Here is a 25179-nt window from a genome sequence, read left to right as displayed (position 1 = left end):
CCAAAGAGGAACGAGCACGTGGCAGGTGAGTCTTTTTATATCACAGTCCGGCCGCGCCTATGTGCTTACCTGTAAAGTAAACAAAGGTGCAAGGCCTCGGCCCCGACCCCAAACTAATGACATCATCAGAATGAGACTTGAATTTTTATTTACTCAGGTGATAAAAAGGGCCTGAGGCAGTGCAGAGCAGAAGGGAGCTTCAAGAAGAAAGTTCCAGGAAGCAAAAGAGGAAGTGGTTGGGCTTAGAAACTCAAGAAACCAAACCCGCCTCCCGCTCAAGGATAGGCTGAATGAAGCAATGTCAGCCCATATGCAAATAGTTGGACATCATTTTTTAAATCTAGCTTTGAAATCTAATCAATCATTTTCTAAATATATATATTTTTTTATTCTGGCATTATTTGCGAATTTCCAAAAAAGAAAACCAAGCAATAATTGTTGTATCATTCCTTTTTATTTTTCCATCATCTTTTCATCCTGCTGCTGAGTAATTGCGATATTTTCTACTACATGATGAGTGTGTCTGGAATAAGCAGAAACATCAGCAAACACAAACAAGAACGCAAAAGAAAAAAAAAAAAGGCTGCGGCAGGTTCAACAACGGTTCAACATGGTCGAGCGGCTGTCTCTGGTGGCTCGTTTTTTTCCTTTTCCGATCATTTCAACGGCTAAAATGATTTAAAGTGAGCAAGTTTGTTCCGACTCGAGAACACAAAGCAATATTAAGACACTCTCGTGATAACCTTGACTAACGAGTACACCAAACTTACATTTTTGATTTTTCACAAAATTAGAAGGACATGCAAGCTTCAGATAAACCGCTTGCCACTTGTAATCTTGCAATTGAAAAATCGTGTAAATTAGTGGAGTTGTACTCGTACTTGCTTGACATCTGCTTTATTCTCATGAATAATTTCCAACATTGATTTTGCAACCCTCAAAAGGGTGCGACTAGTCAGAGATGATTCAAAAGCGTCTGACATTCTTAAATGATGCCCAAAAACTCTGATTGGAAGACTTTCTTCGAGGCAGTGAGACGTAGATCGTGATTGGTCCGTTGCCGCGCATCAGGGTTCCACAGACAAAACGACAAAGCAAGCATGCATCACAATTCAGCTGTCGGGGTGGATGGACACTTCATTTGGAGTCACATGCAAATAATGAACGTTTTTGCGTCAGAGGCAGGCGGACTAATGGGAGGAAAATATTTCCATCAGAAAATCAATAAAAATAAAATCTCCATGATTATTTTTAAATTTGTGTTTTACATGAGAACTAACTCGATTTGGGATATTTTTTCTGTCAAATGATTCTATTTTTCCTAACGAATTCACAGATTTTTTGAAAGAGAAACCCAACATTATATTACAAAGAATGTTTTAAATAAATAGAACTCATTTGCTTCAATCACTTGAAATTTTAAGACTTGAGTGTCGTGATCATAAAATGGATTTAAGTGGAATGCATTAATTCCATATCCTTGATATTCTGCTTAAGTTCCATGTACAGGTACTAGAAATGACAAATCGACTATTACAAGGCCCTAAAGATGGATGCATCTGTCTTTTTCTACGATTGGCTTGCACGCATTTACGCTCAAAACTGGCTTTTTTTCCCCTCTTGGTTTGGTTTGAACCGATCAGAATCCAGCCCACAAGGGGAATAAAAACAAATAAAAGGGGTGTCGAGTGCACGCAGACTCATCTGCTAGCTTAATGGATTCAACTAGTAGCCTAGCATGCACACTGCAACGACTCTACGGAACATTCATTCGGGAAGCAAGTGACGCGGACGACGCGCGGAAACTTTGCGGATGAAATATTAGCAAAATAAAACATGCTTGATATGAGATACAGGGAAGTTGTCTGGATCTTAATGGCGTACTTTGGCAGCGTTACGTTTTACAAACGGGAAGTTAAGTCAAACTGCAGCCTGCGGGTTTAACATCTGAATGATGACCAAACAATGTTCCTCTCGTCAGGGCACGCACACTTGCATTAACCTTTCATCAATTCAAATTATAGGCTGCGATGTGGCAACACAAAAAGCTTAAGTGTGAAAGTGCTGAAGTGTTTGCATTGCTAGAGAGAAAAAAAGCGTACAATGATAATGGTGACGTTTCTACATGGCTTAAAGCTTCGGAGTTCTCGGCGCTCGACCGACTCGGGGGAGGGGGACGCTTTGTCGTCACGGTAACGATGACGATGAAGAGTAGATGTGCTAGCCTCCGGGCCTTTTGCATAAAATGTACATCGTCATCACCAAAAGAAGATTGAAAGAGGATTCTTGCCCTTTTTTTCGCTTCTTTTTTTTCTGCTTGTTTGGGTTGGCGTTTCCATCGTCATGGTTGTTGGTTGGTGCTGAACAGTGGGGAGTGTTATATGGGAGTTCTCCAGCGGGGGGCGCTGCAGGCTACGAGCCCTCCCGCTCTGTGAAGTCCTCGTCGTCGTCGTCTTCCCGCTGCCCGTCTTGACCCGCTATGGCTCTCTGGGGACTCCGGCCTTGCTCGTCGCCGTTAATGGTGGGACTCCGCGAGGACTTGAGCAGCTTCTCCTCCAGCTCGTGCAGTGACGGCTCCTTGTACATGCACACTGACGACAAAAACAAGCATAATAGCAGTCGATAATACTGCAAAACAAATCTTTAATTCAATAACTCCCATGCTCTTAAAAAAAAAAAAAAAAAATGACGGCCAGCATTCTGTCTCCCGTCCAAGCAATTTGCTGTTTACAAATAATAAGAATCAACCTCGAGAGATGTGCATGAGAGTAATGAGGTGAAGGAAGAAGTGGAAGAGGACAAGGTTGAAGGACAAAGAGGAGAAGGAAGTTGACAGATATTTTTAAATGACGCCATGGGAGCGAGGATTGAGAGAGGGAGGGAGGGCGAGCGGCTCGCACGCTGAAAGCCGAGCCGGAGCTCGACGTTCTCGCTTGAAACTTTCAAGTGTGACACTGGAGCGTCGCTTTGTGAACACCGGACGACCTTGGCCTGCAGCCGGTCTGCTAAGACAGCGCGATGTAAATAGCTAATGAATATAACAAACAAATGTCGGAAAAGAAACAATTTAAGGGAAATTTGGTTCCGCAGCACAGCCGAAACGATTCGAGCCCTCCCGTGGCCAGAACCTACCTTCGATGGGTCTGGGCACAAAGTGCGAGCAGGGTTTGGTTTTCTTGACACGGTTGCCTTTCATGATGACGCCCTCCTTGTTAAGGCCCAGGAACCAGGCCCGGCCCGACTCGTGCTGCCGGTACAGCGTGGACGAGTAGATGACGTAGTAGTTCTCAAACACCGACTCTTTGAACTTGCACTCGGCCGTGAAGATATCCTGAATGACGCAAAAGAAAATTCAACATTATATTTATATTATACTAAATCCACAAAAATGGATTGCTGGGAAAATAAAACAGTAAGTTGACTCGACTTGATTTTATCAAATATTCTGAGCACACGTGAAGGCAATATAACATTTTCCCTCCTGCACGAGTGCATCAGCAAAGAATGACATTTTAAAGTTTCATGCCCGCAGAAGGCTGAATAATGTATAACGCAGCGTCATGAGCTCCACCGAGAAGGAACTGTTACCGTGAAGATGGAAGACAATTTAATGTTTCCATATATCACTCCAAAAAAACTATTTCATCACAATGGGACTGTTTCTTTAACCGATCACATCGTCACCCTCACATTGATGATTTTCGGTCGCCTTATTGGTTGGTGAGAGCAAAACATGGACACGCGTGTAGCATGTTCTTACCGACGTGTAAAGGAAGCCCTCTGCGTTCATGGCCATGTAGAGTCCCGCCTTGACGCCTTGCATGGCCACCACCCGTAGACCCACCGGGATCAAGTTGAAGAGAGCTGCAAACGTGAAAAAGTTGGAGTACTATCAGTCAAATCGCTCATAAGTCGGGTCGCTCGTATCTCAAGGCAGTAAAATGAAAAGCTTCAACCCAGTTGTCATTTGTCAGTAATTCAACGCGTAATCCATTTCGACACGTATCTGTGCGCATGTTTAAGCCTGGATTGTTGCATAATTCTGCTTTATGATCTTTGGAGCCAATCAGCATCCAGGATGATGATGATGAACCTGCTCCATAAAGGAACATCAACATTTTTTTTTTTTTAGACGGATGATCATGAATGTCGACGACACGCTCAGAGATAAAAAAAAAAAACGAGCACGCCGTTATGGGTGAAGAGGAGGAGGCGGAGGAAGAAGCCCGTGGCGTTAATCCTCTCCGGGAGAACTGGGAGACAAAAGAGCATGTGAGATGAAAAAAAAAAAAAATCTCATCTCGCTTGCTCGCCTCTTCTTTTTGGGAAGCAGTGGAATGCGTTGAACATGCATTTACACTGCATATTGCACCACGCAATTTCCTTTTAGTGGATTTTGCTTTCAATATTTAATTTACTAAAAAAAAAAAACATTATTCTCTTGTTAGTAGTTTGGTTTCAAAAATTAATTTAATAAAATAAATATTTTCCTTTTAGTGGATTTTAGTTTGAAGAATTAATTTAATCAAAAAATATTTTCATTTTATTTTATTACATAAAAAAAGATCCTTTTAGTAGTTTGGTTTCAAAGATTAATTTAATAAAAACATATTTTCCTTTTAGGGGATTTAGTTTTCAAGAATGAATTTAATAAAAACATTTATTTTTTCATTTAATTTTCATATTGCAGGTGTCATGTTGCCAAGTGTTTTGGGACTGACTGTTGTCGCTGTTCTCATCCTTGTTCCCGCTGATGGTTCCATCAGGTTGCATCTGCAGGAAGAAGCCCTGCTCGCTGAAGAGACGCGTCACGATGCCCTTCAGTTGCGGCTCTGCAACGCACACACGCAAAAGTATCAAAATATGTTCTTTGGGTGAGTGCTACCAAGCCACCGGCACCCATCTGTGCACTCTAAACACTCTCAGCGCATTAATAATTCAAACCGGGGATTATATTGGATGTTAGCGCAGCCGGCTACATGTGCCGTCATGTCGGTGAACATTTTACCTTCTCGCCCCCCTCCCCAAACTTGGCTCCTCAGTGTTTTTTTTCTGATAAATGAACCCAAGTGCAAGCAGCTCAACTATTTGAGTATTTGTGTCATGTCCCTTTAAAAAGCTAGCTTGTGATATCGCCGTGGAAACAAGGCGGTGCATCAATGTATAAAACATGACATTTGTCACATGTGCTGACTTGATGTTTCTCCGGAGGAAAACGTGACGATAAAACCAGGCTTTGCAATTACAGCTGGGGAAATAATGACTTTTCTTATCAAGTCAAATCCAAAACAGATGTCTGACTTTTATAATTAAAAATAGTCCAGAGCGGTCCATCTTAATAAAGACTTAAGTTGGATGCATAAGGGTGCTATTAAAAAAATGTGTTTTGTTTTTGGGGGGTGAACGCTGAACCCGACTAGGATCGATTCCGACACACCCGTGATGACCCCGAGAGGACAATGGGGGGAGAAAATGAAAGGATGGATGCTACAATAGGCTTGAACCCGATCCTCGAACTCGATCACGATTGATGTATCAGGTATTGTGCTAAGCTCATTCCACTGTTGCGAAGAAATCAATTCATTTTTTTTAGGTAAGCCAAATAGCTGTAAAAGGTTTTTCATTTCTTGACGGGGGCGAGATATGGCATCCGGCAACACACCTGGTTTCCGTCGCGCCGGTTTCTTCTTGCCACCGGTGTTGCAGAAGCGGACTTTGCTAAAGACGCTAAAGATGTGCCTGAAGCCTCGGGGCTCTTTGGTGGGACTGGAGCGCCTCTTGTTGCTGGTGACCTTCTCGCTGTTGGACTCGCGGGCCTGACGCTTCTGTCGGATCAGGGAGCTGGCGATGGCCGCCGCCATCGCCCCTGTTAGGCCCCCGAAATGGTTTTTCAGTCCGGGACGGGCGTCATGTCAGAGGGGCTGAAATGTCCACTGCTGTCACAGCGTCGGAGAAAGTTCTGAAGAATCCTTGATGGCAACTTTTTAGGCTTGGGTTTCATTCCAGATGACGATGTGAGGTTTTTTTTTACGGCAAAGAGTGTCGTATCACGTGAAGGATCCTTGATGACTGATTTTGATTTCCGATCCAGATGACGATTGAGCTTCTTGGTAAAAAGTTGACATCATCTGCGACCGCTTCAGCCAGAAACTTCCGAATTGTTTCTTTCCTCGATAAAAACTGTCGCGTCCAAAAGCTTCTATTAAAATCGCGATTATTTTTTTCTCAACTAAATCATGATTTCTCCCGATGATGAAGAATCGAACGTGTTGGCCGTATCTGAATCCGCTGGGGTTACATCAGACAATAACGAAGGTGAAAAGCACGAAAATAATAACGGATGAGCGGGAGTGAAGTGTAGAAACTTGCCTTCATCCAAGTTTAGGGACGCCATAGTTACGATGCATCCTTGGTAGCTATCTCCCGCGGGCACAAAGAAGATGCACCGCACAAAAAAATAAAATAATGAAAAAAAACCTGAACCTCCGCTTTAGCTTTCCCCATAAATATTCATGAGGATAGCAGCAAGCGCTTCGACATGCCTGCCAGGAGGTTTTTCCGCGGCTTCAACTTCAACCGGCACAATGCGGCAAGTCACAAGTTGACGGCGATGAGAGAGAATCCAAAATGTGGACACGGTCCGGACGCTCCATCGGCTTCGGTCCTCGTCGCCGGCTGAATGTCGCCGAATGTGGCGGGAATCCGAGAGAAGAAGGGTGTGTGAGAGCGAGAGAGAGATAGAGAGAGCGAGACAGAGAGAGAGAGGGGAGGGAGGTGGAGGTGTGGAAGAAGCTCCTAAAAATAGTCAGCCTGATGTTTCATGTTGCTCCCACATCACAACGTTTCTCTCCATCCACACATATGCCGACTCTTAGTGAAAAAAATAATAATTCAGTTTGTTGAGAATGTAAAGGAATCCATTCCACTCCGATGCAGCGGCGTGATTCAGAAACTTAAAGAATGAAAAAAGGTGGATGCAGCAGAAGCAATTTTGTTCTCCTCAGAGGCTGCGCCAAAGACATACTCCTGAGATTTCACGTTGGGGGACGCCTTTGAAAACACTTCCAAGCAAGATGTCTTTGAGGTCTTCATTAAGTTGATTTTTTTTGTGTGAAAAATAATCAAATGTAAAACAAGGACTGCAGTCCTCAAGGTCTTTTAAGTGCTATCGTGTTGAGAATTAACATTAAGCTGACTCGTCATATCTTTTCTTTAAAAAAAAATAAAATCACCCTCATTATTATTATTTTTTTATCATAATACAACTTTTTTTCTTGGCAGCTTTTGAATTCCTCTCTTATTTAGGGGTACACTTGGTAATTATGTACAAGTAGGGCTATACGAGGGAGCCAAAAGTTTGAGAAACAGCCATGTTTGGATGTGTGGCGAGCAACATTACACAAGCAGCTTTTAAGCGTCAAACGCTCGCTCGCCGTTCACTGAATATTTCAGCAAGCAGCACAAACACTTTGATGCTATTAAAAACTAATCCAGCACATCCAATCAGTTTGCCCGAGGCGGCCACATGCACAGCACAATGCGTAGATAAAGTAGAACTTCATCATCTGGAAGGAAGGGGAAAAAAAAAAAACAGGTCAGCGCCTTCAATTACCGATGTGTATTTGTGTACCTGCGCACTGGGATGGGCCTCTTGGATATTTTACACTTGAACATGGCCGCCACTTTTCTTTTAACACCAGTGCATAATGACAGCTTCATTAACTTCTACACTGCAAACCTCGCCAATTATGATTAGGATCATAATGGCTTTTTTTTTTTTTTTAAAACAACACTGACCTGCTTTGTCATCATGCACACAATTTGTGTGTGTGCGTGTTCACTCATGAGTGTGATGCAGGTATGTTTTCCTGATCAATACACAAAGTGCCAACATCAGAGGGCAGATTAAAGTCGTCAGGTAAAGACGAAACCTCCAAGCAGCTCTCACACACACACGCCGATAAGCCAAACTTAACGATGGGCTATTATTAACAGTGTTAGTAATATTAGAAGAAAATCTGGGCCATGCATTGTCATCATAGAGTTTTTTTTTTTAAAAGCCTTCAGATTTTTAAATACAGTGTGAAATGGGGGGCGGGTAGACTCGTTAGTCAATATCACACATACAAAATGATTAGTCATCACTGTCAAGGAACACACAGAGAACAAACGGTTGCACTTTTAACTAAAGATATGTGGGAGCCACGCAAGCTGATTCGAACCCAGAACCTTTTCACTGTGAGACAGATAGATGTCCCTTAAACACTGGCGCTCTATGCTGCCGAAATGACAGGCGATGCGGAGTGGAGAGACGTCGCCATCTGCTGGACGTAAGCATAACTGCAAGTGTACTGCTCACATCATGGGAAGCCGCCAGATGAGTGGAGATCTACATCGGCACACTACAACTAGTCAAGATGTTGAACAGCATGATTTTAGTCACTCAAAGTACTAGTAGCATGTCAACTAGTGCAAAGTTTTGTCTCACTAGTAACAGACACGCGAGCGCAGGCACAAATTGCAAAGCAATGTAACAAAATTCATCCTAAGCGTGCACGTCTTAAATATTTGATGGTAAATCCTTAATTGAGGACCTTCTGCTTTTGCAACATTTATGAGTGTGAAAACAAAAAAAAGAGAACAAGCGCCGAGTGATCTTAGTGTTCTCACGTATACGCTGCATCTCCGTTTTAGTCACTGAAATACGTGTACTGTACTCACATTATTATTGCTCGATATTTATACGCATCTCCATCAAAGTCCTCATCTTCTGTATCCGATTTAAACAGTTTGCCATTAAACGTGCCAAGTTCCCTCTCATCATGTCTTACTTCGTATCATACGAATCCTCACTTAGGGCACAATACTTGGTGTGGCTTTGCCAGCAGAAAGAGTCAATATTATTTAGGCCGCTAGAGGGAGACATAGAAAGATTCACCATACACACAAATGACACTGGTTAACTGGTTGAAGTACTGTTAATCAATTGTTAGACGTGGTCTTCGTCTCATGGTGTTAAAACAAGTCTGCTCATTCTAACCAAACCAGGAAATGCAATTCCTTGTTAGAAAACAGCAAGCTGTTAAAATATCAAATATGCTGACCCAACTGACTTGACCGATGTGACTGACGTGATCGTCGTGACGACTCACTGGGCTTGCAGCTCTCTTTGACGACGTTGCCCTCATCCTGGTGCACCTCCTCGCTCTTCTTTTCGCAGAGACCGCAGTACGGACTCATTTGGCCCTTCAACGGACGGATTAATTGGGAAGTTAGTGAACGGGAGAGCTGAGTGGCGCCGCTCGCTTCCTGACAAAACACTTCTCAGCTGTTTTCAGTGCAACACTTTTAGCCACCAACAGTGTCAACACACTGAGGTATCAAGGCCAACCGTGGCACCCGACCAGACGCTTGACCGGAACTTGATACGACGACTTTAAAATGGTGTTAGCGTGTGCCTATTTTCAACTGACACGGAGTTTAGTCTGCTCTCGCTAGATAAAAGATCTTTTTGATGCATGTCGAGTTTGTCTCTGGAGCCTGCGATTGTGCGATTCACGTCGGGGGCGAAGAACGTGATGTGTCAGTAAAGAGAACAGCTATTTTGGGACTGGAAGGTGAAGCGGTGACTATTTATATCGGGAGCGTTCAACAAACACTGTGAGAGGGCGCTGTCGTCCCCGCGGCTCCGAAATGCAAAATCGTGTCAGGAAACACCGCAGCTTGAAACTCAGGCCTTGTTCCCTGGATTTATTAAAAAAAAAAAAAAAAGCAACGTCATTCAGGAAGTGATGCGTGGCCGCAGTGGTGATGTTGAAGCCGCCGGGGTTGATGGGAACATTAATGCAGCTCTGCCCTCCATCTGCTGCAGCCACATAGTCGCATTACATTAAAGTGACACATCGTATTTTATAGCGTCATCAAAAGCTCCACAACGAGACGCACACTTTCAGGGTATCGCCACTTTGATTTGCCATCCTTCACCGGTCTCCATGGCGTCCGGCCGGTGAGGTCAAACCGCTTGAAGTTGCCCGATAGGACCGCAAAAGCGTCAGCGCGAGGCTTCACGGTCATGGCGTCCTTGCACCTCGGCGCTGATGATCCATGCCAGTGCAGCAACATATTTTAAACTTAATGGGACTTTTTAATCGATGGAGAACACTCAACAGCCGTAAAAGTCTCCTCTGGCTTCTAGCACATAACCTGACACCTCCCCCTCCCTATAACCGAAGCTCCTACTGCAATACGTAGCGTGGACAATTAATGAAGTTAGCTGAGATAAACGAGCGGAAATTACTAACTCACTTAGTTAATAGATAATTGTGGAACTTGAGTGAAAATTACTGGAGTTAGACTGAAGTTCAATAAAGCTAAAGCTGGCTTAAGGCAAAGGAAGCTTAGTGGAAGTTGATTGGAGTAAATGGAAGCCAATTGGAAGCTAATGGAAGCTAATGGACGCTTATTGACAATCACGAAAAACAGTGGAAGGTATTCAAGCAACTGGTTGAATTTAGAATCTGGAAGTTGGCAGAAGAAGGTAGCGGAAGGTGGCTCAAATGACTCTGAGACTGACATCTTCATCAAGAATGACTGCTAAAAATCCATGAAAAGCTTATTAGCGGAATTATTCCAACAGTCTGTTATTGACGGTGGCAGAGTGCACTTGGCACGGACGTGTACAAACCGTGAAAGAGTTTAGCGAGTGACAATCAAGCCGACGCACGCACAAACACGACAAGAAGAACACACTCGTCCTCTGGGACGCAGTCTCTCAGGTTACTGGCGGCGGGTCACAACATTCCATAACGTTGTCCATCCCATCCCGCAATCAATACAAACACACAGACTGATGTCTGGCGAAAATAAACCCACACCGAGGATGACGATTCACTTATCCGTACGCTAAACGACTCGACTTCAACTCGCCTTACATTTTATGGGTCCTTCACGACATATTCTTGTGGCGGCCATGTTGGGTTTAGGACTTCCCGCGGGACACAAAGTGAATGAAGGCTGCGTGTCGGCAAAACACTTAGGATCAAAAGTGGGAATGACTCAGCAGCAGTCTGCTCCTTGGAGATGCCGTTCCGGCTACTAAGTGGCTTCTTATTGCACCTCACGTCGACTGAAATGGAATTCCGGTAAAGGAAAACTTGATATGTTTCAGAGACAGACCAAGAAATGTCATGAGTTTAAATAAATGTTGATATAGCTTGCCATGGTGTTGTTTGAGAATGAATTTGAGGACAGTGAGGAGAAACGTACATGTTTCTCATAGAGAGCGAATGATGATTTTCCATCAATTTGCCCAGTCTGTCTTTTTGTCTTCATTCGAATCTCCACAAATGTCTCCTGCTGTTGTCACTCATTACCTGTCTGTCAAACTTCCTGGAAGTCACTGTTTGTCTTTTCCAATCAAATCTCATCCTCCTGTCTGTCTCTCACGACACCTTGCTGTCTCCCTGTATTTATTTCCAACGCTGTCTGGTTGGAATCTGTCTTGCTGCCTCCTGCTTGTCTCGTTTACTCAAAAATATCTTTCTTGTCCACCTTGTTATTCGTCTCTCTGCTTAATCGCTCATTCTGTCGAGCCTGCCTGTCTATCTCCCCTTGGCCCACCTGTCTTGCTGAGTTTTGCTGCATCAGGATTTATTTATTTTTAAACTGCTGGGCCCATAACAAACCCAGCACACACAGGCTGGCTGCACCAGATCCCATAATAACCACACCTAGGATGTGGGGATGAGCAGCTGCATTGAGGATACCGCAGTGTAGTCCACTTCTACCCAACATGCATCACGGTCGTCCCCACCCTCCGCTCCCCAACTTCCCTGCCCGCCATCCCGCATCACAAACTTGCATTGCCTCCTTACCTGCCGGTGCTTTTTCTTTGCTTTCCATTTCACGCTAGGCTCAGCTTGGTTCGGCTAAGCTTTGGCTGGCGGCTCAGTCCGGCGAAGTGTTGGCACAATTCCACTCGTCGTCGCCGCCTCCCTCCCTCCTTCCTGACTCAGCTGGACGAGTCGACAGGCGTAGCCGGTGGGTCAATGAAACCCGGCCGACAATGTCCACGCCGGAATGGGGCTAACGAGCCAAAATGGTGGTTAATAGAGCGGGCGAAGGCTGCGGATGAGACGACTGGTTTTCCCGCCGAGGCTCGTGCGTTCGTTCACCTGTGCCGCTCTCTCCCTCTTCCAATGTCTCTCAGCCCTCCTTCCTCTCTTCCCACTGTATTCCAATCTCTCTCTTCCGCCCCAACGTCTCTCTCTCCTCTCTCTCTCTCTCTCTTCCAATGTCTCTCTCCCCTTCTTGCTCTCATCCAATCAAACGCTCCCTATTCGCTTTCGCCTTTTCAATCACTCTCTCTCCCCCTTTCCAATGTCTCTTTACCCTCTCCCTCTTTTCCAATGTCTTTCACCCCTCTCTGCTCCCACTCGTTCTCTCTCTTGTTTCCAATGTCTCCCTCCCCTTTCTCCATCCACCCCATCCCTCTTTTTCAAGGACTTGACAGCAGTGATAAAAATAAAAAAAAGGCTTCGCAAACAAGCGAGTTGTTGTTAAAAGACTTTATAGTGACTCTACTGTACAGTGAAGAAGAGTGGGAGCCTTGCTCCATGGTGACGTTTGCATAAAGAAATCAATGGCAGAGCAGCAACACAAGAAATCACAGTTCAAATGTTCTCAACAACAAAAGAGCACTAAACAGATTACGTCGCAACCAACCACAAGTGTGTGTGGGGGGGGGGGGGGCACTTGTATGTTGTTAGTGGTGTGAAGGGTCATACATTGCGTGTTTGTGAAAGTTTTTTTTTTTCCACTAATTGCACTTGAGGGTAAGGGAATGGGAATCGCAAGACCACAATTACATTTTCTTTGTAGTATTACAAATATGCTGGATTCTTTTTTTCAGCCTTTTCACAACACGTATTTCACAGGGGAAAAAAACTAAACTTTTGTTCAAACCAACCAGCTCAGGAAGAATTTAGTCCCGGGAGCATTTAGATCATTGAGAGTGTCATAATACTTGTTGCATTTATGTCGCCATCCCTTAAATTGAGTTAATGAATGAAATTATTTTGTCATTTATCTTGCTTATTAATGAATGAATGCATTCACCGTATAGTTAGTATAATATACAATAATAGATTTACTTCTTAAATTGAATAATTGGTAAACTTGCCCATATGTGATCATTAAATAATGACAGTACATGATAAACGGGTGTGTCTGAGCTGGTTGTCGACAACAATTAACAAAAACAAAGAAAAACATCACAAAATATACTAATGTTAAAAAAATCAAGCTCATTGAGGCTCAACAAAAACTGATTTACAAAGTCCACAAAATACAGCAGATATGTCCATTTGGAGCTAATACAATAAAACATACAAAAGAAGTGATTTATAGCTGCAGCAGTGGAAAAACAACAACAATCCAAGATAGAGGAGATATTAGTGCACGTTGTCTACGAGGAACATTCTGTCACGATGCAGCAGATTTTCAAACCTGAGTGCTGACGAGCAGCGGGTACCAGATGCGGCGGTAAAACCCGGATTGGACGTACAATCAAAGCTGAGCCCCAGTGTTTGCATAAAGACCAATCCTGCCGCGTTGATCGTACGCGAGCGTGCGAAAGGGGAGGCAGCTTTAAATGTTTTACGCACAATAAAAAAAAAAAAGTGTAATAAGCATGTCAGGCCACTAGTAGGCAGCATTGTGACGAAGATACATGTTCACAGAAGAAGGCGTCTTTTGAATACTACTCAACATGGTATTTCAAAGTATTCTTGGTACCTAAACTATTCAATGTTTTTTTTTCACTTAAGTCACGGCTCATCTGAAGCTTAACTCAAATTTTGACCAGCAAAGATAAATAAGTAAATCAAGCTTGTACCTAGAAAAACTCCAAGGTTGGGGCACTTGTGAGTCACGGTACCATTGTATATGGAAAAGTGAACCAAGTTTGAGATTCAAATCATTCCTGTTTAAAAATAAAAATGCTAAAACACAGCTTGTTTTGTCTCGCTCACAAAAGAATTTCAGTATTTAGACAAACTCGCTTTCAAAATGAGGCCTGTTTGCAAACAGGAACGTGTGAACAAGTTAGCGGTTGTCTCACGAAGCGGGAATGTGTTTTCGGAGTGTGGCTAATACACACGCTAACACACATTTACTAACACAATTGTGGCAGCAACATGCTCACATACAAACACACTTCACATACATGCTCTTAAACGGTCGCTTGCAAACATCCACGCCAGCACCTATGCTAACACGTGTGGACGCTAACCCTTGCATGCTAACAAACACACTAGGATACTGTACGTACGCTAACATACGCTCCCTCGCGTATACTCGCTAACACATACAAGTATGCTAACACGCATACCAACGGAAATATTCATTGACATGTAGGCTAACACACACACACACAAACAAACAAAGTAGTGTATTTAGCACCGTGGCTCACGAGCGTGATTCTATCAAGAGGAGTGTGGTTGGTGCTTTTTTACATTCTGTGCAAAATATGAATTCGATGATAAGCAGTAGTCGGTACCGTTCTGGCTTCTTGGGATTATTTACATTTGAGTACCGTCCAGACAATCGACTTTTTTTCCTTTTTTTTTTTTGTAACAAAGATGCTTGTTGACAATCGTACAGTGGGGGGGAAAAAAAGCTTCAAGGTGATAATCTAGCTGCTGTTCCAAAGTGGAATTGAAAAGAAAACAAGTTACAAATTTGTCCCACAGCTTCACGTGGAGGCCAAACGGAGTTAAAAACGTAGCCTGTGATTTTACATTCAGACATTGTGGTTTGCAAAATAAGAAGCCATTTCACATTCAGTGTGTGACAACAAACAGAATGAAATTGCGATCGTGAGTGCCAAGCAATTAGCACTTGGAATTAAGATGAGAAATCTTTCTCGCTGATTAGTTTCTCATTAAAAAAATGTTTTGAGAATATTTTCATTCTTAGTCTAGCAGTTTGACATGTACATGTGGAGAATAAGATATGCTTTTAGTCCCTAGCGCCACACTGAACAACAAAGATAGTACTACTTTTGTTGCCGTGACGACCTGACCGACGGGCATCGTGATGTGGTTCTGAAGGGTGAACACGCAGCAACTTGGTGTAGATTGGATCGTTTTGATTTTCTGCAGACCAGTTTGGTGTCTTTTCACAGCATCCCTGATAGCCAAGTGAAGGTCCTGGTGGGATTCCTTGGAGCGGATTGAAGTCAGTTGGATTTCCCCCGGCAGACGTTTGCACGGACGATTTCTCCAGCTCAATTGTCCAAGTGGAATTCTCTTGGAGGTTTCAGCCAGGTTGAGTGTCAATTTTTGCAAGTGGGTGGACAACACCAGGTAAATCGCTCAGGGTGGTCAATCCAAGAGGATCATTTCAGAGTTCAAGTCGGGTTCTTTGGGTGGATGAAACTGGGTGCACGGCTCCTTTTCGATTTCTCCAGGCAGGAGATGTCAGCCTGAAAGCAGAGCGGACATCCCGAAGGATTTCTCCGGGTGACTTTATGGATGTCATTCTGAAGGCCTCCGGCAGGTAAGTACACAGTGAGTGAGGAGAACTAAGAAGACTATAAAATAGACACCTGACTGACAGCGTGGCAAAAATGTGGGGCAAAAAAAAAAAAGGTTTAGAAGAACTTGTCATCGATGCGGAAGTGCGGCCGCGTGACATCATCCGGGTTGATGAAGACCGAGATGGACTTCCCGGGGTTCTCCGTGACCAGTTGCTGAAGCTTCTTGGCCAGGCGGTCGTCGGGCTGGTTCTCCCCGCCCGCGTCTGACTGCGGCGACGGCAGGTTGCCGGTGCTGCCGCGCCACTGCAGCTCCACCGTCAGCCTGTTGGCGGCCTTCGCGTGCTCAATGGTGGTGCGCAGGTGTTCGGCCGGGTCGGAGCGCACCGACGAGAGCTTGCGGGCGTGCAGAACGGCCGTGTCGTCCGACAGGTGCTCCAGCATGTTGCACTGCGGGATGAAGTAGTTGGGGCAGGTCTTGTTGACCAAGCAGTGCTGCAGGTCGTCGATCAGACCCAGCAGGAAGTGGGCGGAGAAGTCGTCCTGCGCCAGGTAGTTGGCGGGCAGTCGGTCGCAGGCCCACAGCATGACGCTGCGCAAGTGGTAGGGGCTCACCGCCTTGGGACGTGACAGCAGCTTGACGATGATGGCCTTGCACGCCTGGTACGCCTGCATGAGGCCGGGCGAGATGCACTTCTTCAGCTGCACCTCGCTGCGGGCGAACGACAGCCGCCACTCGTTCTCCCGCCGGCCCTTGTGCGAGCAGGCGGGCACCAGGTAGAAGCCGCTGATCACCTCCTCCTCGGTGATCTTGCCGTCCCAGAAGTGGTTCTCCATCAGCCAGCTTTGGGCCACGGCCGGCCAGCCCTTGAAGGACACCACGGGCACGACGTCGTAGAGCATGCGGCTGCTGCCCACGCCGAGGATGACCGACACCACCGTGCCGTTGCGCTCCACCTTCTCCACTCGGGGTACGCCCCTCTGCGGCTTCTTCTGTACCTGTATGGACGGAAACATTGCAGAACAATTAGAAATGCCTCATAGCAGTAAATATTCTCCGAGACAAAAACAGACCTCCAGAAGCACCAGCGAGACGGCCTGGTAGAACCAGTCGGCCACCAAGGTGGGCGAGAAGAAGTAGTTTGCTGCTCCGCTGATGTGCTCCACCACCGTGCAGCAGTCCTTCCACTTGCTAATGGTGCCCTCGTCAAATAGCCGCAGGCTGAGCCAGGAGTGTCCCAGCGCTGAGTGCCTCATGTCCAGCGTGACCGGCTGGTTGCGGTCGTGCAGCTTAAGCGCCGGTACCAGCAGCGTAAAGTCCATGTCGTAGTCGGCACCACGCGCATACACACTCAGCTCGTCCGGATCCATGTCCACCACGCCTTCGCGTACGCCACCCGACAGCAGCAGGTACTCGTTGGCCACAGGCAGCTTCTGGTCCAGCTTTTGGACCATTCCTGGAGGACCCGACAGGACAAATACAATAAATGTATGCTTGTGTATTTGTGTGTTACTATTTATGTATGGGTTTTTATCTTCGTGTAGGCTCCTCACCTAGCATGGAGAAGATGAAATCCTTAGCCGTGTGTATCTCCAGAGCCCGCTGATCGTCGTACTCGCGCTGGTCGTGTTTGCTGAACTCCTGGATGAGCCTGTTCAAGTCCTCCATGCGGGCCGCCGACCTGAAGTCCAACTCGGGGCCGACGCCGCTGCTGCCGTGGGGCAGCCTGCCGGTGGCGGCCATGGTTGGGCTGTTCCCGAGGCTTCCCGCAGAGCCGGCGCGACTGGAGAGAGCGGGGGCGGCCATAATTCCTTCTCCACAGGGATTTCAGCGGGCTTTCACACTTTGCTGCTGCCCGAGATGATGAATCGAAGCGGGCGTTAACACTACGGACGAACAGCAACCGACCGCATCCAAAATCACTTGCACATCAGCAAACACAACAACCGGAAATAAGAAATACACTTCCGCTCAAATGCTTTCAAAATATGACCTCTTGATTCATCGCGAGTGTATCCAGATAAATAACCTTAACCCTATTCAATAGGATTAGGGCTGCTATTAAATGCACTGATTTGATTTATTTTATCGACACCGTGATAACGGCTGAATGGATATCCTGTCTGTGTAATTTTGTTAATCAGACACAAGATGGCGGTGTTGGACAGAATTCAGTCAAGTTTCTCTTTCCGTGATTTTTTTTTTCCAGTACTCCAAGATTGTCATTATTACACACTACGTATGACTCCGTTATTTTAAAAGAAAATATTAAAATAATGTTGCTTTAGGTCAAAGTATATTAAAAAGTTCAAACCAGTTTCCATGTTTTCATCTGGGCTAGGGTAAACATCTAAAGTCACGTAGCCCGATATTCTTTACTGCAGCATTTGTTTGTTCTCCATGTAAGCCCTCCGGGTACCTTGAGAAAGTTTATTTTCTATGCACGTTCTAAACAGAAACACATTTTCTGAGATACAGGTAGTGACAGGGTTGATTGATCAGGGCCATGAAAGGTCAAAGGTCCCTCACACCGACAAACCTCACGACTGGCTATCGAATGTCTGACGACCTCGGTGCATCAAATGTTGATATTAACAGAGCTCATGCTGACCCTAACAAAGCGGTTTTTGGCAGGAAGTTGTGTTTCTGTTCCCCGTATAGAGCAACCACAATAGCATTCCCAGGCTTGAGTGGACCGGAGCCATCTCCAAGGGGGTCCGAACATTTGAAGATGCGCGCTTGAAAAATAAGGCACATTTGATTTTTAGGTCCCTATGGAGCAGCCGTCTTATATCCAATTGAATAATTTCACATGAATGTGTGGTTTGCAGTGCTGTTTTTTCTGCTTTTGATCTCTAAATGGATTCTGGGTCACATTGGTCACGCTGGTAGGAGGAATAAATGGTACACATTCAGAAGCTGTAACAACGGGATTAAACCAGTTTGCATATTTCAAACATCCATCCAAAAATAAATATACGGTCGTTGTCCAATGATAAGAATGTGTTCCTGAGAAATATTTTTCATATACGCTTTTCTTGGTATCCCTAAAATTTTAGTGTGCGTTGGTAAAGTGACATTTTTTATTTTGCTCATAAACAAAACAATGAATAACTTACAAACTTTAACATTCATAATAATTAAAAAAAAAAACAGAATACACATTAACTAGAGTGTCCATTTGTGCATTAAAATTTAAAACATCGGCCGATGTGGCCGACAAGTTACAGTTGATGGAGGAAGGAATCTTAGCATCCGAAAGACGTTGTCGAAGCTTCTTAATTTGTTGAGGTCAAACGCACTTAAGCTTGCTTCCTCTTCAACAGGAAGCGTCATGTCCTCTGTCACTTTTCCATCAAGCCGTCTTCCGCTTTGGAAATGGTGTGTGCCCAATGGAATGGTGACAAATTTCGCCTTACCTTACCTTCACGACAGAAAATTGGTCGGCTCGTTTGAAACCCGGAATTTCAATTTGAATCCCTAATCCTACTTTTTCATTTGATGTCCTTTTAATTCTCAAGTCACTGTCTGCCGGCGAGTATGCTCATCTGCAGACATTCCTCCTTGAGCGCCACCACTTCCGTTTTGTATCCGGCGGCCTGGCCGCCGTCGGCGTAGCCGCACGGCTGCTTCTTGGCCGCCAGGGGCGTTTCCAAGGTGACGGAGGCGCCGTTGAGCACGTCGGCCTGCGACGGCGAGAAGGAACCCCTGCGGCACGCCGCCGACACCAGAGCGGAAAGAGCTCGGCCCACGTCGTGCCTGGCGCCCTCGTTGACGAAGCAGTACAAAATGGGGTCGGCGACACAGTTGAGGCTGGTGAGCGCCAGCGTGACGTGGTAGGCGGGGAATAAGCGTTCCTCCGAACCGCAGTCGCACGGCTTCCGAAGAAACATCACGCTCCGCACCAGCAGGAGGACGTGGTACGGCCCGAAGCAGAACAACACGATTAGAATCAGACTCAGCGCCAGCCGCTGGATCTTGGCTTTCTCCTGCTGTTCGGTGGAGACGTTGCAACGCACGGCGGCCAGGATGCCACGGTAGGCCACCAGCATGGCGGCCCACGGAGCCAGGAAGCCCAAGAAGATCCGGTACAGGTTCATGCCTGCCACCCAGTCCTGCATGGGGTACTTTTCGAAGCAGAAGGTGTGGTTGAAGCGGCCCTGGAAGAGCTCGTCGTGGAAGAGAGGCGCCGAGTTGGCTACGATTTCCATGAGCCACACTGTGGCGCTGACCAGGATTGCTGCATGGGGCCCAAAAAAACATTTTTTTTTTAATTACTTGATTTTTATTTTATTTTTAAAAAATTTACCATGTAAAGTAAGGCTTTTTTTTTCCTGAAAAAAAGACCATAAGGCTTATTTTAATAAAAAAAATTGGGACATACCTGTCTTGACACTTCGCACCTTGACAAACCGTAGTGGGTAAGCCACCGCCAGGTAGCGGTCCAGCGAGATGCAGCAGAGGAAAGCGATGCTGACGTAGATGTTGGTGTAGAAGATAAAGCCAAAAAGTTTGCAGCTCTCCGGGCCGTGGATCCAATCGTCGCGCTGCAGGAAGTAGTCGATCCACAGCGGCAGCGTCCCGATGTACAGCAGGTCCGCCACGGACAGATTAATCAGGTACACGCCCAGCTCGTTGTGTTGCCGCACCTGGATGCAGGGCGAGGTGGCACCGCATCAAATCTACCACCCTCTAGTGGCCCGGCATGCACACTGAGCACAGCGAGAGTTTCTTGACTTTGTTCTTCGATGCTCACCTGCATGTAGGCGGCCCACAAGGCCAAGCAGTTGGTGGGCAGGCCCAGCACCATGACGATGATGTAGAGCGTGGGCTGGAAGTACTGATCCACCTTGCTGTCCACATTACAGAAGGAGATGTTGCACATTGTCCTCAATGTGTGTATGTGTGTGTGCGTGATTTATATGTGCCAAGTCACTCTCAGCTTTGCGGCTTCCTGCTCGTCCGCCATTTTAACAACAACACGGTGTCCTCCTCCTCTTCCTCCCAACCGGCTCGGGCCGAGGCGTCCTTCCCGTGATCCGTCATGACAACCGATTCCCGTCCAAGGGCCCTAAATTTATCATCATCCGCCGCCTCGGCCACGCCCCTTGTCAAGCCGCCGCGTCTGATTGGAGAGACGGAGGCTTGAATGGCGGTGAAATGGAAGCCGTCTTATCGACGCTGGAACGGGCCTCGTAGGGCCTGAGTGGGCCTCATCAATCTTTCAGAGATTAGCGTGCGCGTTTGTGTGTGCGTGTTTGCAGTCACTGATGCTCCGGCTGGTCGACGACCTGACACAGCTTGTGCTCGCCACCTGTAACACAAACATTAACAAATACGTTCAGACGTTTGCGCTCCAGGGACACGGTTGGCTATTGAAGCATGAACAAAAGAACCACATCATTCATAAATGAGGTCAATAAAAGAAGAGTTTGAATGAGGGCTGATGATATTCCAACAAGAAAAAAGAAGCCTTTTGGAAATTGTTTGAAAAAAAAATGCATGACAAATCACATGACAACCAAGTTGGCCCTCCTGGAAAGGAACTCGAGAAAACCTTTCAAGGATCAAGCATGTCAGCAATGTGCTATCTATAAATAGACACCAGCAGACCCAGGTGCTAGGGCCAGACTTGACTGGAGAACCAAACAAAGACGGGAAGTCCAACGCGCTTGCACAACTGCGACAGGAAGTGAAACCTGACTCACTTTTAACACAAAGAACCTGAACTGTATTTGGACCTCATTGACACAGGTGAACCAAATACTGTTAGCTAAGCGTGAAGTACTCACAACAGGAAGTCAACAAATACTCAAACTCACTCATCGTCTCATAGGGAGAAACAGCGCCCCCTTCAGTCATTAGGCAGCAAATATCAGAAATGGAGAGACTTAAGACTTCAAGGTATCAAATCAACGCATTTTTTCGGCTGATCTCAAGTGTCCGCCGCCTTTTTGTATTTAATTGTGCCGAGTGCATGCGGGGGCCCACCGACGTCGTTTTGTCTTATCGTGTTGATTATCAACAATAACACCATTTGGAAACGGATACTCTGCGTGTGTGCATGTTACGAGCATGTTCAAGTAAAATTATGGCTCACAGAAATACACAAAGAGACACACACCTCTTTCCTTCCTTCCTTCCTTCCTTCCTTCTTTGGAATGCCTGAAAAAGCATTTGTGGAATTTCAGGTGCGGTGTCAGACTGGGAATAAAACCACGATGACATCAGTAAAGTGAATCTGTCACTTCCTGCGTGGAAGTCCCAACTCGAGCCAGAAAGACAGTGACCAAATAAAGAATCAAAATATTAGAAACGCTTGCCAGTATGAATTGCTGGCGTTCTGAATGACGAGACGAACATGCCCCAAAAATAATTCCGGATGCAAAAATCCATCTCTGATTGAAATTTGCAGTCGACCAGTTTTATCTCATATAGAATCTCATTCAAAAGAGTGTACCTAATAAAGTGACGGTGTGCAGGTTGTAAATAGCGGATGATTATTTCACACATGGGCGGGACCGGACCGCTCGTTAGACTTGCCTCGAGGCCGAAAATGAACGACTTCAATAAACGTGCACCTTCTGCTTCATTGATTGCATCTCACCGTGATCGGATAACCAAATGCATATGAGATGATGTATGATATCTGGTGAGTCATTTCATTTCGTTTGTAGCATCGGATTTGTTGCCGGGTAAAACCAGCCAGCTTCCTAATAAACAACCTATGCGCGCACACACACACACTTGCTAGTAAAAGCCAATAAACATGAGCGCTGCCTGGCAAGCGGCCGCACCTCAGACAAAAGGACGTGAACCGAAATGAAAGGTTACACAATGTTTGGATTCACAACATGAGGAGAAACTTGAGTCTGTTCACACACAAAAAACATCATGTGAGCGAGAACATTGGCAAGTGAATTTTCCAAACGTCTCTCCTATCTTGCAATGATACAATAGTGTGTGTGCTACAATGGTGGGTTGCTCGTGTGTGTTTGTCAGTGGGCTTCCTGGCTGCCTTCCTGTGTTCTGTCTTTTTGTCTGATTGCTCGCTTGTGTTGTGGTTGCGCGTGATGAGAGACATGTGCTCGTTTTTTCTTCTTCCCTTTTTTTGCTGTCCTCGTTTCAGTGCGAGTACTCAACCATGGCGATTTCAAAAGCGACGTTGATGGAATCGGATTTATCGGCAGACAATTTATTTTATTAAGCCACGAAGGGACCAATGAAGGCTGCTAGAGGCCCTTCAAAATGAGAATCAAATGTAGAACTTTCCGGGCTGAGAACGGTTCCCTGCGGGATGCCAAGAACAAAAATATCCACTACTTTCTGACTGAATTATTTAAATGCAATTCTTCTGTGACTGACAGAAAACATTTTGTATTTCCAAGCATCCCCCGCCTGCGAAATACATTTCTAGCCACGATAAATATATCCCATCAAATATAATTTGTTTTGATTCTTCAAGAGGGTCATTAATGTTTTAGTGAACCATCCTTGATGGTTTTCAAAGTGCTCAAGACAAACATCAGCAGCCAGGAATTTCCCCATGCTGAATTCCCCGCATCACGGGACTCATTGCTGCTTGATTAGTAATTTTTATAGTCCCTTAACTGTGCAGTTACGTAAGCAGAGTTCAGAGGTTATTCAAATGGTACATCCAATTGAGTGAGAGTTGATTTTTGAAGACCACCCGGGTCTCCTCGACTTCAATGCGAACCTCGAAAATCAATAAAACGGCATATCGATGTCAGATCACCGTGGCAACGAAGCAGTCAATCAAATGGCTCCACGTTACAGACGAAAAAAAGGATGTCATGTTTCGCAAAAATAATAACTTGAATTCATTTAGCCAATTTTTATTTTATTTTTTTTACTAAGGTGAGCGAATGTTGTTGTTCCGCCATACTTGATCGATTTGAATACAAAACATTTAGATGGAGGACAGGGATCAAGTCGGTCCTGACATCCTGGCGACTTCCTGTCCAGTCGTCATGGAGATGGAGGAATTACGCAATATTAAATAGTTGCTGCTGTTTTTATCTAATCAACCAACGAGCTGTGACGTAGAAAGATCTGGCTGATTGTCTTTGCTTCTCATGACATCCTCTCAAGAACTCTGACTTTTATCTTCATCTTCCATGCATACTTGTTTTATTTTTGGATAGTTTCTAATTGCATGGAGGGGGTTAGGAAAAGCCTACTAAAACATCTGAACTTTAAAAATATTTTTGATATATTTCATATCGCCTGGCATTTGAACAGGGGTGTGTAGACTTTTTATATTCACTTGGTCATCATTTCTTTTTTCAAGCGGTAAGGCTTGTTTGTCTCAAGTGAAGTGTGCAAAAAAAAGAAAAAAGATCTCGCATGTGGACCGCAGACGTCTGTCCTATCCAGCTTGGAGGTCGCAGCTCCAATTTCACAAAGCATCCTTCCTCACGGGCAGACGTTTAAGTTTGTACGCTGCTGACATCACTATCCTCATTAAAAAAAAAAAAGTTTCATCCAATATATTATCCTACATTTTGTCCTATTTCTTCCTCTCAGTGGAGGAGTATAGTAAAAGATGCCGGTGTTGCGTTGAGGACAAAGACCGGCAGAGAAGATTGGGGAAAAATGCGCAAAGCAAGAATTCTGGAGGAGGAACTGAGTAAGCATTGTTGATTGTTGGGAACGTCAGGAAACGTTTGGGATTAGCAGACACGCACACGCGCTTGGCATTGTCGCCTACTTGACTCGATAATACTAACAATTTACATCTGGGGTCACCAACTAGGCGCCCCCCCCAAGGACCTCATGAGATATTGTGATTTCCTAGGAATGGTGTAGAAGTGACATTATTCAAGGTTTTTGCATCTGTGTCACATTGAGCCCAGGCCAAGCTATCAGCGCCTTTGTGGCGTGGAGGCCGGTCTAGTTTGGCCCCGGCTTGTTTGAACTCACAGTTGTCAGCCCCCCTGGCACCGGCAACAAACTCTTTTGTGTTTGTTGTGTGGACAGGTTTTCTTTTAAACACACACAAGCAGTTCTAAATTTGTGTGATATGTGTGTAATCTAAACCTCAACACAGAACTGGTTTGTGTCTATTCTAATTCTAAGCCCATTCATTAGAATGGTTCAAAAATGTATTTACCTCCATTTAACACATTAGAAATCTTGTAGGATGGCTTTGCTTGATGCCTATGTGTGTATTTAAACCCAATTTCAAAGTGTGGAAACATTAATAGCTTGTGCTAGAGAGCAAGAGTCATAATATTATTCAAACAAAAATATTATCCCAGCCCCAACCTGTACGTCAAAGAACAGCAAAACAGATTTATACAGATGAGAATAAGAGCAACATTAGTCAGCGGCACAAAAATGTGTTGAAGGATGGATAGGCAGACAAATAAAGTTTCTACTCACATTCACTTTTCAATCCACAGCAAATAAAATAAGCAAATAGGTCAAATCCAACACAGATGTGGAAAAAAATGTATTTAAAAAAAAAAAAAAAAGCCTATCAATTATTTGCTGCCGGTAAAAGTGAAAAGAAAGAAGAGTATCATGCATGTGAGTCGAGGGGTGGCCGCCTGCACACTGAGACGAGCGAGAGGGACCACCAGAGGGAGGGGGGGCCAAATGAGTGAATGAGGGTGGAGAC

At 45.2% G+C, this 25179-nt stretch overlaps 3 protein-coding genes across 6 annotated transcripts; all 3 read right to left on the bottom strand.

Annotated features, from left to right (window-relative positions):
* Nucleotides 1-438: 438 nt before the first annotated feature.
* Nucleotides 439-12236, bottom strand: LOC119132586 (fibroblast growth factor 12-like). Of its 4 annotated transcripts, none has more exons than XM_037267984.1 (5): nt 11874-12236; nt 4722-4832; nt 3761-3864; nt 3133-3331; nt 439-2591 (listed from the first exon to the last, which is right to left on the bottom strand). In XM_037267984.1, the coding sequence occupies exons 1-5, from the start codon at nt 11899-11901 to the stop codon at nt 2413-2415; spliced, it is 621 nt and encodes a 206-aa protein (XP_037123879.1). In that variant the 5' UTR covers nt 11902-12236; the 3' UTR covers nt 439-2412. The 4 variants fall into 4 exon arrangements, with proteins under 4 accessions (XP_037123879.1, XP_037123878.1, XP_037123877.1 ...); XM_037267983.1 differs by lacking the exon at nt 11874-12236 and adding an exon at nt 9132-9520; XM_037267982.1 differs by lacking the exon at nt 11874-12236 and adding an exon at nt 9105-9519.
* A 315-nt stretch (nt 12237-12551) lies between these two features.
* On the bottom strand, nt 12552-17756 carry LOC119133033 (protein MB21D2). The gene is made up of 3 exons (XM_037268660.1): nt 17090-17756; nt 16610-16992; nt 12552-16534 (listed from the first exon to the last, which is right to left on the bottom strand). Exons 1-3 carry the CDS (start codon nt 17340-17342, stop codon nt 15653-15655), a joined length of 1518 nt encoding a protein of 505 aa, XP_037124555.1. The 5' UTR covers nt 17343-17756; the 3' UTR covers nt 12552-15652.
* An 851-nt stretch (nt 17757-18607) lies between these two features.
* Nucleotides 18608-25126, bottom strand: gpr4 (G protein-coupled receptor 4). Its single transcript, XM_037268661.1, has 4 exons — nt 24942-25126; nt 20293-20850; nt 19921-20185; nt 18608-19776 (listed from the first exon to the last, which is right to left on the bottom strand). Exons 2-4 carry the CDS (start codon nt 20419-20421, stop codon nt 19058-19060), a joined length of 1113 nt encoding a protein of 370 aa, XP_037124556.1. The 5' UTR covers nt 20422-20850; nt 24942-25126; the 3' UTR covers nt 18608-19057.
* Between the last annotated feature and the right edge of the window lie 53 nt (nt 25127-25179).

This window comes from Syngnathus acus, chromosome 13 (genome assembly GCF_901709675.1).
Source record: "Syngnathus acus chromosome 13, fSynAcu1.2, whole genome shotgun sequence".
Taxonomy (NCBI): domain Eukaryota; kingdom Metazoa; phylum Chordata; class Actinopteri; order Syngnathiformes; family Syngnathidae; genus Syngnathus; species Syngnathus acus.
This window is presented reverse-complemented; position numbering and strand designations above follow the sequence as displayed.